We start from the raw sequence: 15,205 nt of genomic DNA on the forward strand, positions 1-15,205 counted from the left end.
AGAGTTTTCAATAACTGTAAAAGGATCACTTGTGGTCCATGTGGCCTGGCACCCTGGACTTGGAAGCAATGCCAACACAAAGGAAGTTAACATACAGATACTGTATGGCCAGACACAAAAGAGAGCTGCAGGCCAAAGAGAGTTGCAACAGGGTAGAACAGGGATTGTGAATTGGACAATTTTACTGCTGTGGCTTCAGTTTTGCTAGAGCTAACCAGAACCTTTAAAGGGATCTCCAGGGAATCCGTGTCATCAAGGCTGCCTTGAATCTGGTTAAGGAGGTTCTGAAGAAGTGTGCTGTTCAGGTGACGATCTTCCCCCGGGACCTCAAATGGAGTACAGTTGCTGGCGAATGCACCTTGGAGGCTGAATTAATTCAGTGGGAAAGTGAGTGATCCTATGTACCAAAGGCCAAGTTAGAGAACTTCGGAACATGATGCCACAATGTTTGCATGGAGTGATGCGGGTGCTTACAGTTGTATAAGACGCATCCTTGTTGAAAAGTCCATTTAAAGTGAAACTTAACTTTTTATTTGAAATATTATTTGCCTGCTAATTCAAGTTTAATTTGCATTGGTTCTGATTTCTGTTAAAGTAAAAGTTACAAAAATGTGAAATCTTGTTGGTAACTTTTTTCATTTGGTAATTTTGGTTTATGATTCCCCAAAGAAAGAACTAGGTTTAGTCCAAGTATAATTTACTAACAGTCGGACTTGTATTTTGTGGTGTAATATTAAAAGAGGCAAGTGTGTTATTAAATTGAAAACCCCCAAATACTCATCAGATCAAAATCCATGTATTTGATTCCAGCCCTTCATAGAACTCAAATGAAGGAATTATTAGAAAAGTAATCTACACCAGATAAAAATGTTGTTTAAAAAAAAACATTGCCATGACTGATAGCACTGAAAAGCATCCCAAGAAATAATGCCTGGTGACTTTTACAACCCCAATATCCAATTCTTTCACTTGCTTGGTAAAAAAGTAAATAGTTAATTGCTGAAATCTTTATTTATAAGGAAAACTAAAAGTACTTAGCTTCAGAATAAAAAACATTCATCTTCCTCGAAGTTTCTGCACTTCATTCCCACTCCTGTTTAGAGACACTGAGCAGAAGGCCAGTAGATACTGAATTTAATTTGTGTAAAATTTAACTAAAAATATATTCAGTCAGGAAGGCACCTTTCAGTGTAGGTAATGTTAAGAAATATCAGAACATTTATTACATAACAGGAACGATCCTACCTGCTTCACTTCGTTTTTTTGGAAAAAAATTATTTTGAACTTTAAGACTCACTGTCATTCTGAACACAAAATAAGTCTTCCTTCAATTTAATAATATCTTCATCACACTGCTTGAAAGCAGATTCTGTCCTTATAAATATCCTCCATATGCGTATCAGACAATCTTGTGAACAGCTTGCTAATAAAAGGTTTCCATCTATCGGAGTACAAAACAAAAATGGTGCATAGTTACTAATTACATTTCCAAAGCTCCAAAGAAAAAATGTCATGTTACATCACAAGAACATGATGTATTCTATAGCTTGAATTAAGTAAAACAATCCAGAATACGTTTTAGCTCAAAGAAAATCAAATTAATGGTCAATTAACATTAAATTAATATACTGCGCCATCGTTACTTCGAATCACAAGTTCCGAAATAACAACGCTAGAACAAATGATGGTGTTGAATAACCTCTCAAATTACTTACCACATCGAGCCCATTCAACCCCTCGAATCCAGTCTTCATGACCCACAAGTACTTGAATTTTCTGAAACTGCAATAAACGTATTTTTCACCATATCGCTAACCAATTATCCCAGTTTTCAAATATACAACAAATGATCAGTGTATGGATGGCAATTATTTTAAACAAATAGAACCACATTCCATACGTGGGCAGGATATTGTCAGCTTTTCTCCATCTTTCTATAAACAGATATTCTCTATAACAGATTTCAATTATTAGATCACAAAACTCTCAACAGAATTAAAACTGAAAGATATGCCTTTAACAGACTGTCAGACTAAATCAAAATGTTTCATTTCAATTTTAGCTGTTTTAATGTTCCAAAATGATTTAAAAGGTCACAGAGGCCAAGACTGGGAATGGAATAGTCACAAAGGCCAAGGCCAAGAGTGGAGCAGTGTAAGGTGCAAGGCTTGGGGGGAAAGGTCAGAGAGGCAGAGGCGGAGAGCAGAGCCATGTAAAGATTGAGGCTGGGAGTAATGCGGTCAGAGAGGGTGGGAGTGGAGCAGTCTAAAGAGTGAAGCCGGGTGTGGAGCAGTCAGAGGGCTGGACTGGGAGTAGAGTGGTGTGACGATCGAGGTTAGGTGTAGAGCACTCAGAGAAGATGACACTAGAAACAGAACCGTGTAAAGAGCGAAGCCAGTTGTGGAGTGGTCAGAGAGGGCAAGCCTGAAAGCAGAGCAGTCAGAGAGGGTGAAGCCAGGTGGAGAGTAGTATAAAAAGCGAGGCCTCACAGGATCAGAGCAGTGCTCTCTTTGAGTTCATGAATCAGACAGGTGAAAAAAGTTGCCCAATGACATCAGTGCCAAAGGAGACATGTAAGGGTAAGTCTGAAGGTAATCATATAGTCAGCCTAAAATGCAAGCTTAATGAGTATAAAAGTAAAGTGAGCCAATTTGATACAATTCAAAACTTCAATTTATCATATTTTACAGTATGATCACACTTAATTAAACAGATCTAGAGAGATAAAAATTAAATAAAGGATACTAACAATACAATTCAGTCCACTGTCTAAGACCTGATTCGATGATGGCATGCTGATTCTGTGATACCAGTGTCCAGGGTGTCACTGTGGAGCATTCACAGATGACAGAAAAACTGGTGGTGTGGTAAATGGTGAGGAGCAAAGCCTTGGATTACAGGATGATATAGACTGGCCGGTCAGATGGGCAGAACACTGGCAAGCGGAATTTAATCCTGAAAAGTGTGAGATGATGCATTTTGGGAGGACTAACAAGGCAAGCGATTATAGTCGGACCCTAGGAAGCATAGTGGATCAGAGAGACCTTGGTTTGCATGTCCATAGATCGATGAAGACAGCAGGACAGATAGATTTGATTTATTGTCACATGTATTAATATACAGTGAAAAGTACCGTTTCTTGTGCACTATACAAAGCAAACCGTACATAGAGAAGGAGAGAGTGCAGAGTGTAATGTTATAGTCATAGCTCGGGTATAGAGAAAGATCAACTTAATGCAAGGGAGGTCCATTCAAAAGTCTAATGGCAGCCAGGGAAGAAGCTGTTCTTGAGTCGGTTGGTGCGTGTCCTCAGACTTTTGTATCTTTTTCCCAACTGAAGAAGGTGGAAGAGAGAATGTCCGGGGTGCATGGGGCCCTTGATTATGCTGGCTGCTTTTCCAAGACAGCGGGAAGTGTAGATAGTATCAATGGATAAGAGGCTGGTTTGCATGATGGACTAGGCTTCGTTCACAACCCTTTGTAGTTTCTTGCGGTCTTGGACAGAGCAGGAGCCATTCCAAGCTGTGATACAACCAGAAAGGATGCTTTCTATGGTGTATCTGTAACTGTTGGTGAGAGTCGAAGTGGACATGCCAGATTTCCTTAGCCTCCTGAGAAAGTAGAGGCGTTGGTGGGAATCTTAACCATAGCGTCAGTGTGGAGGGACCAGGACAGGTTGTTGGCGATCTGGATACCTAGAAATATGAAGCTCTCGACCATTTCCACTTCGTTCCCATTGATGTAGACAGCAGCACGTCCTCCTGATGTTTCTTGAAGTCGATGACTATCTCCTTTGTTTTGTTGACATTGAGGGAGAGATTATTGTCGTTGCACCAGTTCACCAGATTCTCTATCTCGTTCTCTCATTCCTGTATTCCTAATAAGATGGTTACGGCACATGGGATATTTGCCTTTATTAACCAAGACATTGAATATATGATGAAGCTGTATAAAACGCTGGTTTGGTCACACTGGATTACTGTGTGCAGTTCTGATCGCCACACTATAGGAAGGAAGTGATTGCACTAGAGAACATGCAGAGGAGATTCATCAAGATCTTGTCTGGGTTGGAGCGTTTCAGCGATCAAGGAGACTGGATAGGCTGGGGTTGTTTTCCTTGGAGCAAAGGTGGCGGGGTGGGGGGACCTGATTGAGGTGTATAAAATTATGAGGGACGTAGATAGGGTGGATAAGAAGGAAGTTTTCTCCTTAACAGAAGGGTCAATAACCAGGGGTCACAGTTTTAAGTTAAAAGAGATTATGTTTAGGAGATGCGAGGAAAATTGCTTTCCTGATAGTGGGTATCTGGAACTTACTGCCTGAAAAGGTGGTAGAGGAGGGAACAGTCAACATTTAAGAAGTATTTAGATGAGCACTTGAAATGCCATAGCATACAAGGCTACGAGCCAAGTGCTGGAAAATGGGATTGGGATAGGTGCTTGATAGCAGGTGTGGGCGTGATGGACCAAAGGGCCTCTCGGTGCTGTAAACCTCCATGACTTAATGACATTTTGAGGAGAGGAGGGTGGTGGATCAGCCATCATTCTATTGAATAGCTGAGCAGGCTCAAGGGGACAAATGGCCTTCTCTTGTTCCTATTTCCTATGGTTTTAACAGCCAGAGATTGTGGTCCATTGGTGGCAGTGGCTGTCCCTCTATTTGAGGATGATGTCTTCTCAGGGTTGAGATTCTGCCATGGGTCTTTACGCGACTAAGCAGGCTAATTCTTAACCCACAGATCTTTGCACAAATGGGACAAGATGACTTACGAGGTAGTGAGATGAGAGTTCAGGATTTGCTTCCTTTTTGTTCTTTCTCAACTGCTCCTCTGTCTCATGGCTTAGATGTTGTGAGTCAAAGCATGATGAAGCTTGATGGATAAGTTTCATAATTTTTATTGATCGTGTCCAGTAGTAAGCTCCTTCCAGTCATTAATGCCACAACTGTGACATATCAAGGAATTTCTCTAAAGCTGTGTGTCACAAATATACAACCCAGATCTTACTGCATTACAGGATTATGGTGATGACGACTGCTTTGTACACTAGAGCTTCTGTTCACTTGTGAAAATCGCCATTGTCAAACACTCACAGCAGCAGTTTGTAGAAGGCAGGACTGGGGTGGCCAATTTAGTATCATATCTCCTCATCAATGGTGGCCTTTTAGGAGTGGTGCCTGCCATGGTATTTGCCAACATTCAAGGATAAGCAGAGTTTCTCATCAGCAGAAGTGGAGATCGAGTGTGGCTTGCACATCTGGTGTGCAGTGGTCAATCCGAAGTCATCCGCAAACAGTAGATCATTTATGACTTGGTGGTCAGTTTACTTTTGGTGTGGAGGCATACAAGGTTAAAGAGCTCTCCATCTAGGTGGCATTTAATATTTGTAGCAGTGGGCAGTTGATCTTTCATGAGGTGAATAGCCATTGTCAGGTAGATTGTTGATCCCAGTTTGGATTTTGAAGGAGTATATTTCATATCTCCCACTCTAGATAACTGCAGTCAAATCATCTTGAGGCACTGCAGGATTTTGAACAAGTTTCTTGAACATTCAAATCTTTGGAACACAATCCACAGAGCCTCGCGATTTACTGAGTTAAATGCTTTGGTCAGGTCAAAGAATGAAGAGTTCCTTGTGTTGTACTTGATATTTTTCTTGTATTTCTCAGAAGTTCCTCTGGAAGATCTAAAGCTATACTGTGTCTCTGGGAGCCTTTCCTCAGCCACAGGAAGTAGGCAATTCAGAAGATCACGTGTCAGGATTTTCTTTGCAAGAGAGAATCACCTCAATAGTTTTCACAGCATGATTTATTTCCCTTGTTGAAAACATTTTCAACTGTCCCATTCCTAAAGTTGTGGTGTGGGGCGTCATTGTTTTTTTTTCTCCCAAATCCACAGAATGAGTGCATGAAGTCTTGATGTGAGCAAAAACCCACCATCTTTGGAAACCTCAGCTGGAGAAACTTGACTGGAACACCATCTGGGCTCAGGGTTTTGTTGTTTTTCACCCATTTAGTGCTTGTTGCAACTCTTCAATTGATGGTGGTTCACCCATGGATTCCACCAAAGTGTACTAGGGGATAGCCTGAAGCTGACATTATGGATTCACATTTGTGCAGATGTTGAAAATATTCTTTCCACGTTGATGGATAGAGTTGTCATCCTTAAGAACAGAAACACAACGCTATGAGCGGAGGGAATTTTGTACATTTGAACATGGTCTACTGATGGCTCGAAGTGTCTTCAAAGAAGCTTTGCGTGTTATCATGATCGCATGTCCTATATCTTCTGGATTTGTCTTTGGGCCATTAGCCTTGAACGTTTGGAATCCTGCCTTCTTGACCTTGGATTGTTCTGCAAGGCAATGAAGGCTGCTCATTTTTGTTGTGGGAGGTCACATGATTCAGCATCATTTCCATCAAACTGGTCGATGACAATGTTCTAAAATCGAGTTGGATGTGTGCATATTTTCCTGACTGATTGTGAGTTGCACTTGGAATTCCTCTCTTCAGTCAGGTAGGACTGAGACATTGATAATCTTCCTCTTGGACTTTTGGGTCTTGCAATAACTTGGTGCGAGATGGATGTTCATAACCAATCGAACAGGCCAACAATAGACCCTGCTTGGATTGAGTGATACAGACATTTCCAGCCTGACAAGGAAGGAAGTATTGTTATATCTGGTTCTAGAGAATGAGCTGGATCAATTGGATCAAATGTTTGTAGAGGGACATTTTGGAAACAGTAATCATTGTGTTACAAGGTTTAGATAACCGATGGAAAAGGACAAGAAGCAACCTAAAGTAAAAATACTGAATTGGAGGAGGACCATTTTCAGTGTGTTGATAATGATTCTGTCCTGGGTAAATTGAAATCAAAGATTGACAGGCAAAGCTGTAATCAAATCATGGGCTGACTTTAAAAGAGAGATGAGGTACAGTTGAAGTACATTCCCACGAGGAGGAAAGGTAGGACAGCAAAAGGCAGAGTACCCTTGAATAAAGAAGGATGGAGAGCAAAATGAAATAGAAAGAAAATTTCAATCACGGTTTAAAAAAGGAAACAGCATAAGTATCTAAAGGGGAAAAAAACCTGTAGGGCTATTTAAATTGACCTTTCAGAGAGCTGGCATGGACACAGCAGGCTGAATGGACTCCTTCTGTGCTGAAAACATTCTATTTCAACATAGTTCTCTTTAACATTTTTAATGGTAGAGCAAATGTGAGAAAGGGAAATCTTAGAACATAGAAAAGCTACAGCACAAACAGGCCCTTTGGCCCACAAGTTGCGCCAAACAATTTCCTTACTTTCTAGGCTCATCTATAACCCTCTGTCTTACTAACCTCCATGAACCTATCCAAAAGTCTCTTAAAAGACTCAATCGAATCCGCTTCCACCACCACTACTGGCAGCCGATTCCATGCACCCACCACCCTCTGAGTGAAAAACTTACCCCTAACATCTCCTCTATACCTACTCCCCAGCACCCTAAACCTGTGGCCTCTCGTGACAACCATTTCAGCCCTGGGTAAATGCCTCTGAGAATCCACTCTATCAATACCTCTCAACGTCTTATACACCTCTATCAGGTCACCTCTCATCCTTCGCCTCTCCAAGGAGAATAGACCTAGCTCTCTCAACCTATCCTCATAAGGCATACCACTTAATCCCGGCAACATCCTCGTAAATCTCCTCTGCACCCGTTCTATGGCTTCCACATCCTTTCTGTAATGAGGCGACCAGAACTGGGCACAGTACTCCAGGTGGGGTCTGACCAGGGTCCTATACAGCTGCAGCATTATCTCCCGATTTCTAAACTCAATTCCTCTATTGATGAAGGCCAATATTCCATACGCCTTCTTAACCACAGCCTCTACCTGCGACGCTGCTTTGAGCGTCCTATGAACCCGGACCCCAAGATCCCTCTGTTCTTGCACACTGCTTAACCTTGTCTCTCATATACAATTTTTAAAAAACAGACATTTTGGAAATTTGAAGGGCAGAGAATGAAAACGTGACGGTCTCAGAAATAGGATAAGTACTTTACTATACGCGAGACACAACAGCAAAGGCTGAAGAGATTCTTAGCTGACATACACCAAATGTTACAGCTTTAGCCATGTGTTAAACCTACATCTTGGCCTGGATGTTGCAAAGATCAGCATTCATCATTAGATTCCTCACTGCTCAAATATTCCCCCAATCTCATGCTGCACCACATTTCTTCCAGGACCATCTGGGCCCAGATTTTCCAGAAATGCAGACAGCAGCTTCTTTTGGAAAGCTGAAACAAAGCAAAGTAAAATTGGGAGGGTGGTTGGAGGAGGGGGCAGGAGGGCTGTGTGACAAGACACCAGCTGCCCTATGTTCAGATTAAGTGCCATATTATTGAATGGTTGTGTGGATGAACAATTGAATGGGTAAGATGGGTGAGTTATGTGGAGAGAGTAGATGAGGGAGATAGGAGGTAGGTCAGTAGAGATGGGTAGGTGGATTGCTCGATGAGGCAGCAGGTGGGTCAAAGGGGTTAGTTGGGTAATCAGTGGAGTGATGGAATTGGGCCAATCTAGAAAGATAGTCAGTTTGGTTCAGAAAGGAAGTCAGGTCAGGTAGGGGGGATAGTCAGGTCAGGTCAGGTCAGGTCAGGTGCGGCAGTCGGGTGTCGGGGTGCTTGGAGTGGTCAGTTACCCAAATGTCAAATTTCCTGGATCCAGATAAGTACCACGGAATTGTTGAAAGTCGGAGACATTTGCAGAGGGTCCTGAGGGGCAGAGTAATTACCCACCAGAAGCTGAAATTCTGACACCAAAGAGTGTTCTCAAAGGGGGCTAGAGCCCAGGACATTTGTGCCCAATCCTATCTGAAAACTCATTTGAAATGGATTGCTAGAAAGTACCAGAAAACAATCCCGAATTAACCTTAACCCTAACCCTAATGCAGGCTGTATTATTTATATGTCATTTAAACAAAGGACCAAGTCAGTCACTGCAATAAACCAATCAAGCACAAGCCATAAACTGAGTTATTGTCACTGTACTCTTAACCTTTTGCTACAATGGCAACCATGAAGAATTTCTGCTAACAGGCAGCCTGCCTCAACAGGTCAGGCAGAGCACAGGTTTAAGGATAAATCTTCCACCATGCTGCTCAACAATATACCTTAAAGTTAGCTAACTCAGCATGGCTTTGTCAAAGGCAGATCGTGCCTTACGAGCCTGGTGGAGTTCTTCGAAAATGTGACTAAACACATTGACGAAGGGAAAGCGGTAGATGTAGTTTATATGGATTTTAGCAAGGCGTTCGATAAGGTCCCCCATGCAAGGCTTCTAGAAAAAGTGAGAGGGCATGGGATCCAAGGGGCTGCTGCCCTGTGGATCCAGAACTGGCTTGCCCAAAGGAGGCAGAGTGTGGGTATAGATGGATCTTTTTCTAAATGGAGATCGGTCACCAGTGGTGTGCCCCAGGGATCTGTTCTGGGATCCTTACTGTTTGTCATTTTCATAAATGACCTGGATGAGGAAGTGGAGGGATGGGTTGGTAAGTTTGCCGAGGACACGAAAGTTGGTGGGGTTGTGGATAGAACCATAGAAAATTACAGCTCAGAAACAGGCCTTTTGGCCCTTCTTGTCTGTGCCGAACCATTTTATGCCTAGTCCCACTGACCTGCACTTGGACCATATCCCTCCACACCCCTCTCATCCATGAACCCGTCCAAGTTTTTCTTAAATGTTAAAAGCATTTACCACTTTATCCGGCAGCTCATTCCACACTCCTACCACTCTCTGCGTGAAGAAGCCCCCCCTAATATTCCCTTTAAACTTTTCTCCTTTCACCCTTAACCCATGCCCTCTGGTTTTTTTCTCCCCTAGCCTCAGCGGAAAAAGCCTGCTTGCATTCACTCTATCTATACCCATCAAAATCTTATACACCTCTATCAAATCTCCCCTCAATCTTCTACGCTCCAGGGAATAAAGTCCCAACCTATTCAATCTCTCACTTGTAGTCTGGAGGGATCTCAGAAGTTACAGAAGGACATAGATAGGATGCAAGACTGGGCGGAGAAGTGGCAGATGGACTTCAACCCAGATAAATGCGTAGTGGTCCATTTTGGCAGGTCAAATGGGATGAAGGAGTACAATATAAAGGGAAGGACTCTTAGTACTGTAGAGGATCAGAAGGACCTTGGGGTCCGGGTCCATAGGACTCTAAAATCGGCCCCGCAGGTGGAGGAGGTGGTTAAGAAGGCATATGGTGTGCTGGCCTTTATCAATCGAGGGATTGAGTTTAGGAGTCCGGGGATAATGATGCAGCTATATAAGATCCTCGTCAGACCCCACTTGGAGTACTGTGCTCAGTTCTGGTCGCCTCATTACAGGAAGGATGTGGAAAAGATTGAAAGGGTGCAGAGGAGATTTACAAGGATGTTGCCTGGATTGAGTGGCATGCCTTATGAGGATAGGCTGAGGGAGCTCGGTCTTTTCTCCTTGGAGAGACGTAGGATGAGAGGAGACCTAATAGAGGTATATAAGATGTTGAGGGGCATAGATCGGGTGGACTCTCAGAGGCTTTTTCCCAGGGTGGAAATGGCTGCTACGAGAGGACACAGGTTTAAGGTGATGGGGGTAGGTACAGGGGAGATGTTAGGGGGAAGTTTTTCACAGAGGGGGGTGGGCGAGTGGAATCGGCTGACGTCAGTGGTGGTGGAGGCAAACTCAATAGGGTCTTTTAAGAGACTCCTGGATGAGTACATGGGACTTAATAGGATGGAGGGTTATAGGTAGGCCTAAATCATAGAAATCATAGAAACCCTACAGTGCAGAAGGAGGCCATTCGGCCCATCGAGTCTGCACCGACCACAATCCCACCCAGGCCCCACCCCCACATATTTTACCCGCTAATCCCTCCAACCTACGCATCCCAGGACTCCAAGGGGCAATTCTTTTAACCTGGCCAATCAACCCAAATGGTAGGGATATGTTCGGCACAACTTGTGGGGCCAAAGGGCCTGTTTTGTGCTGTAGTTTTTCTATGTTTCTAACTGCGATATTTCTAATTCTCCAGCCAACCACCCATTACGCAATTTATGTGAAATTAAGGCAAAATCTGGACAATTCTGCACTGAAAACTATTATCCTCTGGCAAGTGGGTTGAAATCACTCAAAATCTTTTTGGCAGAGAAAGAACATAAATGGTTCTCTTAGCCTGGGATGAATTTCAAAGTGATTAAAAGGTGAACAAGACATTGTTCTAAATAATCAGGCCAGATGGTGATGCAGAGGGAAAACATAGACAAACTGAGTGGGCAAAGGAATGAATAAGAGTTCATTTCAAAGTTGTTGAAGCTCTTTGTATTTCACATATGTTCAGTTCCAAAGCGACTCGACAAATGTTTTTTAAGCTCTCAAAAACACTAAAGTTGCTCTGTTTTCACACCCAAGAAAGCAAGATCACTAATTTTTCATTTACAAGTGACAAATTAACTCAAAGAAGAAAATGTTCAGATTTCAAAATAAATTATAACTGCCATTGTTTTGAATGAAATATTTCCATAAACACAAATTTCTTAAGTTATATCAACTTACTTGTTGATTTTCTCGGACAAACAAATAAACTTTGCCTTCATCGCCGCCACAAGCCAGAATTACAGCTAGAATCAGACAATTTATCAGTGAGATGGACAGAATTATACAATGCAAAACAATGTACCATTATCCTTTGGCACATTTATTGATATGTACTTACAAAAGAAAGCCAGTTAGCATTTTCAATTAAAATAGATCACTGATCTTTTAACCCTCTATTTTTACTGCTAATTTAAACACAAGCCAAAAGAACCATCTAGCAGTCACATATTCAAACACATTTTCCTTCTTTAGGAGGAGGGAAAACTTTTATGTTTCAAATCAATAAATTTCAACTTAAAATTTGTCCATTACAAAATGGCAGGTTAAAGTCCGTAAGAGTTTTAACAACACCAGGTTAAAGTCCAACAGGTTTATTTGGTAGCAAATGCCATTAGCTTTCGGAGCCCTGCTCCTTCGTCAGATGGAGTGGATATCTCGCATTAAATTGATCTTTCTCTACACCCTAGCTATGACTGTAACACTACATTCTGCACTCTATTCTGTCACATGTATCACCATACAGTGAAAAATATTGTTTCTCGTGCGCTAAACAGACAAAGCATACCGTTCATAGAGAAGGAAACGAGAGAGTGCAGAATGTAGTGTTACAGTCATAGCTAGGGTGTAGAGAAAGATCAACTTAATGTGAGATATCCACGCCATCTGACAAAGGAGCAGGGCTCCGAAAGCTAATGGCATTTGCTACCAAATAAACCTGTTGGGCTTTAACCTGGTGTTGTTAAAACTCTTACTGTGTTTACCCCAGTCCAACGCCGGCATCTCCACATCAGGTTAAAGTCCAACAGTTTTATTTGGAATCACGAGCTTTCGGAGTGCTGCTCCTTCATCTGGTAAGTGGAGAGGTAGTTTTCACAGACATGGCACATATAGACAATGACTCAATTGCAAGATAATCATTATTATCCAAAAGCTCATGATTCCAAATAAACTTGTTGAGACTTCTTACTGTGCCCACCCCAGTCTAACACCAGCATCTCCACCTCATCATTACAAAATGGAAAGTGAAATCAATCTGATTCCCAATCACCTCAAAAAGGATTTTTGCCTTTTCATTCCTAAATAATAATGTTGTGGCTACCAGCCTGTTATGTCCTTCTAATCTTGGCAAAACTACCAATCATATGACCCTGGTTGGTTAACAATAATGTGCGATCTTTATTAGAAGATACGTCTATATACAGATAATGGTAACTGGACTGCTCAAACCTCCCAGTCAACATTCCTCTTCCTGTGTGATGATATTTCAGTAATATTTTTAGATCAATACTTATATTGTTAAATTGCTATGTAAACATGTACTGTAGAAATTCCCGCATAATGTTGCAATTGGCCTGTCATGTTGTAAACAGGACTTCTGGTGGTGCTGTGGATAAGTTGCTCAAGCCCACTCAACTTTTTGTTTTGTTTTCTTTGGGCAAGAATTTGTCCTTTTACCCGTCCTGCAATTGTTCAAGCGAAAAAGGCTTTAAAAAAAAATTTTCTCCATACTTTTCCTTCTCCCAATACATACGAGCCTCCTCCTCCCTTAGCAATCAGCTACCACGCCATGGTCTAGTTAAGAGCTGTTGTCTCCAACATGTCTAGCCTCATTCTCACTCAGCTTCATCACCATTCCCACTGTGCCTGAAGCTCATCATTTCTTACTCAGTTCTGCCCAAACTTGTGTCCGCTTCCCTCAGGCTTCCCGTTATCTCAGTCAATAGTCTGTCACTTAGTTTCTCAAACTGCAAGGACCACTTGCATTTTAGACATTTATATATTTTACCAGTGACTGTGACAGGTGAAGCTTCATGGCAATGCAGAATCCTGAGAGGGGACGGGGAGAGGATGAACAGCATATATCATCTGCACATACAGACCAAAAACTGAGCAAAAGAAAAAGGTTTTATTAGCCACGCCTGTGGGACAGTGACAGTAATCACAGCAGGAATGCTTGTTTTTTAAAAACACAGTCTATTCTCTGTTTTTCCTTCCCTATTTTGCCTTTAGACTTAGTGCACAAATTCTCTTTTTCCACATCTTTCAGATTTAAGTACCCAAATAATCTTGATTCTTCACAATCTATTTAAATATCCAATTCTACCTTTTCCACAACTTATCAAATTACTTAACTCGCCTCCATTTCCAATTTAAAGCCCAGTTCATTGCAGATTCATTTGTCCACTCTTCCTTTTAAAAATCCTGCCGTGTTTCATTAACATTTTCATAATTGCACCTAGTATAATGCAGTTTTTTTAAAAATTTTGTTTACACAAAACCAACACTCTTTTAGAATGCATCTTCTAACTCACCATAAGCAATGCCATGGGGGAACCTGCTAGTAATCTATGAAAGAACAACTAAAATTCCAATTTGTCAGCACTTACCATCACTCTCTGGCAATCGGGTTAATGCAACATCCATCATAAAACCATTTCCAAATGACAATGTTTGTACGCATTCACCTAGTCACAAACAAATTGTGAAATTTAGTTTTGCATTCTGAGAATTGAAATACCTGACAAGTAAAGAACACAAAAAATGCTACACAAACATGTAATGGCAGTCAACTATGTCCAAATTGAATGAATGGTGCAAGTTAATCTACAAACTATTATGCAAGGTAATTATTTATAAATTGTCATTCTCTAAACTGACCAAGCTTACAAAAACAAGACGACTATTTCATTCTGTCAGAATTACCATCCAGCTGTTAAAGCTATTTGTAAAAATTAATTACAACAAAAACAGAAAATGCTGGAAAATCTCAGCAGGTCTGACAGCATCTGTGGAGAGAGATTAGAGCCAACGTTTTGACTCTAGACAGCCCTTCGTCAGAGCTGTTTTGTTTCAGATCCCAGCATCTGCAGTATTTTACTTTTATCTTAGTGTAAAAATTAATTCATCAGTATCACAAGAAACTCAATATTCTGGCTTATCTAACTGAACATAGCAAGCTCAGAGTTAACAAGAAACATTCCTCACTTCTGGGATCTCAACAGAGACAGAATAAAATGGAATTGCTACAACGCAGTGCACAATATGATTTCCCAGGGGATTCTGTTCCAAAATCCTCATATATTAATCACTGCATCTCAGGGAAGTACTTTATTTTTACATTATTTTTGATCCGACATTCCTTCAACTGTTTCAACCTTGGAAATTTGCATTCAGAATTTGGACTTCTGTAAAATTTGAAATTTAAATTTAAATCAAAATGCTATTATTAAATTAGACTAAAAATCTCAGTTGCACTACTGAGTTGCTTAGCAGAGATCACAGAAGATATTGGGAGAAAATGAATTTATTTTTCAAACTTACAAACAAATTCACTGCAAGTCACTTTATTAGACAATTTAGAAAGACAATAGCTTAGGTTTATTTCTGAATTCAAATTTAACTATCTATCACGGTGAGATTTGAAGCTGGAATCCCAGAGCATTGCTCTAGGATTGTGGTTTACCAGTTCAGTGACCTATACCTCTTGGCCACAGGAGGAACCAAATCAAAAATTCACCAGGACATTACCTGGGCTGGAGGGTTTTTAAGCTATGAAGACAGATTGGTTACAATAGCTTAGACT

General features: G+C 41.3%; 1 protein-coding gene across 1 annotated transcript in view; it reads right to left on the reverse strand.

The window, feature by feature from the left end:
- Window positions 1–15,205, reverse strand: part of elp2 (elongator acetyltransferase complex subunit 2) — a 138,040-nt gene that overhangs the window by 102,955 nt on the left and 19,880 nt on the right. The window contains exons 5-8 of the mRNA XM_078237588.1: window positions 14,010–14,087; window positions 11,581–11,645; window positions 1,716–1,782; window positions 1,298–1,441 (exon numbers count right to left, since the gene is read on the reverse strand). Of these exons, the coding sequence (XP_078093714.1) occupies window positions 1,298–1,441; window positions 1,716–1,782; window positions 11,581–11,645; window positions 14,010–14,087 (354 nt within the window). The remainder of the gene's footprint in view (window positions 1–1,297; window positions 1,442–1,715; window positions 1,783–11,580; window positions 11,646–14,009; window positions 14,088–15,205) is intronic.

Source organism: Mustelus asterias, chromosome 2 (genome assembly GCF_964213995.1).
Source record: "Mustelus asterias chromosome 2, sMusAst1.hap1.1, whole genome shotgun sequence".
Taxonomy (NCBI): domain Eukaryota; kingdom Metazoa; phylum Chordata; class Chondrichthyes; order Carcharhiniformes; family Triakidae; genus Mustelus; species Mustelus asterias.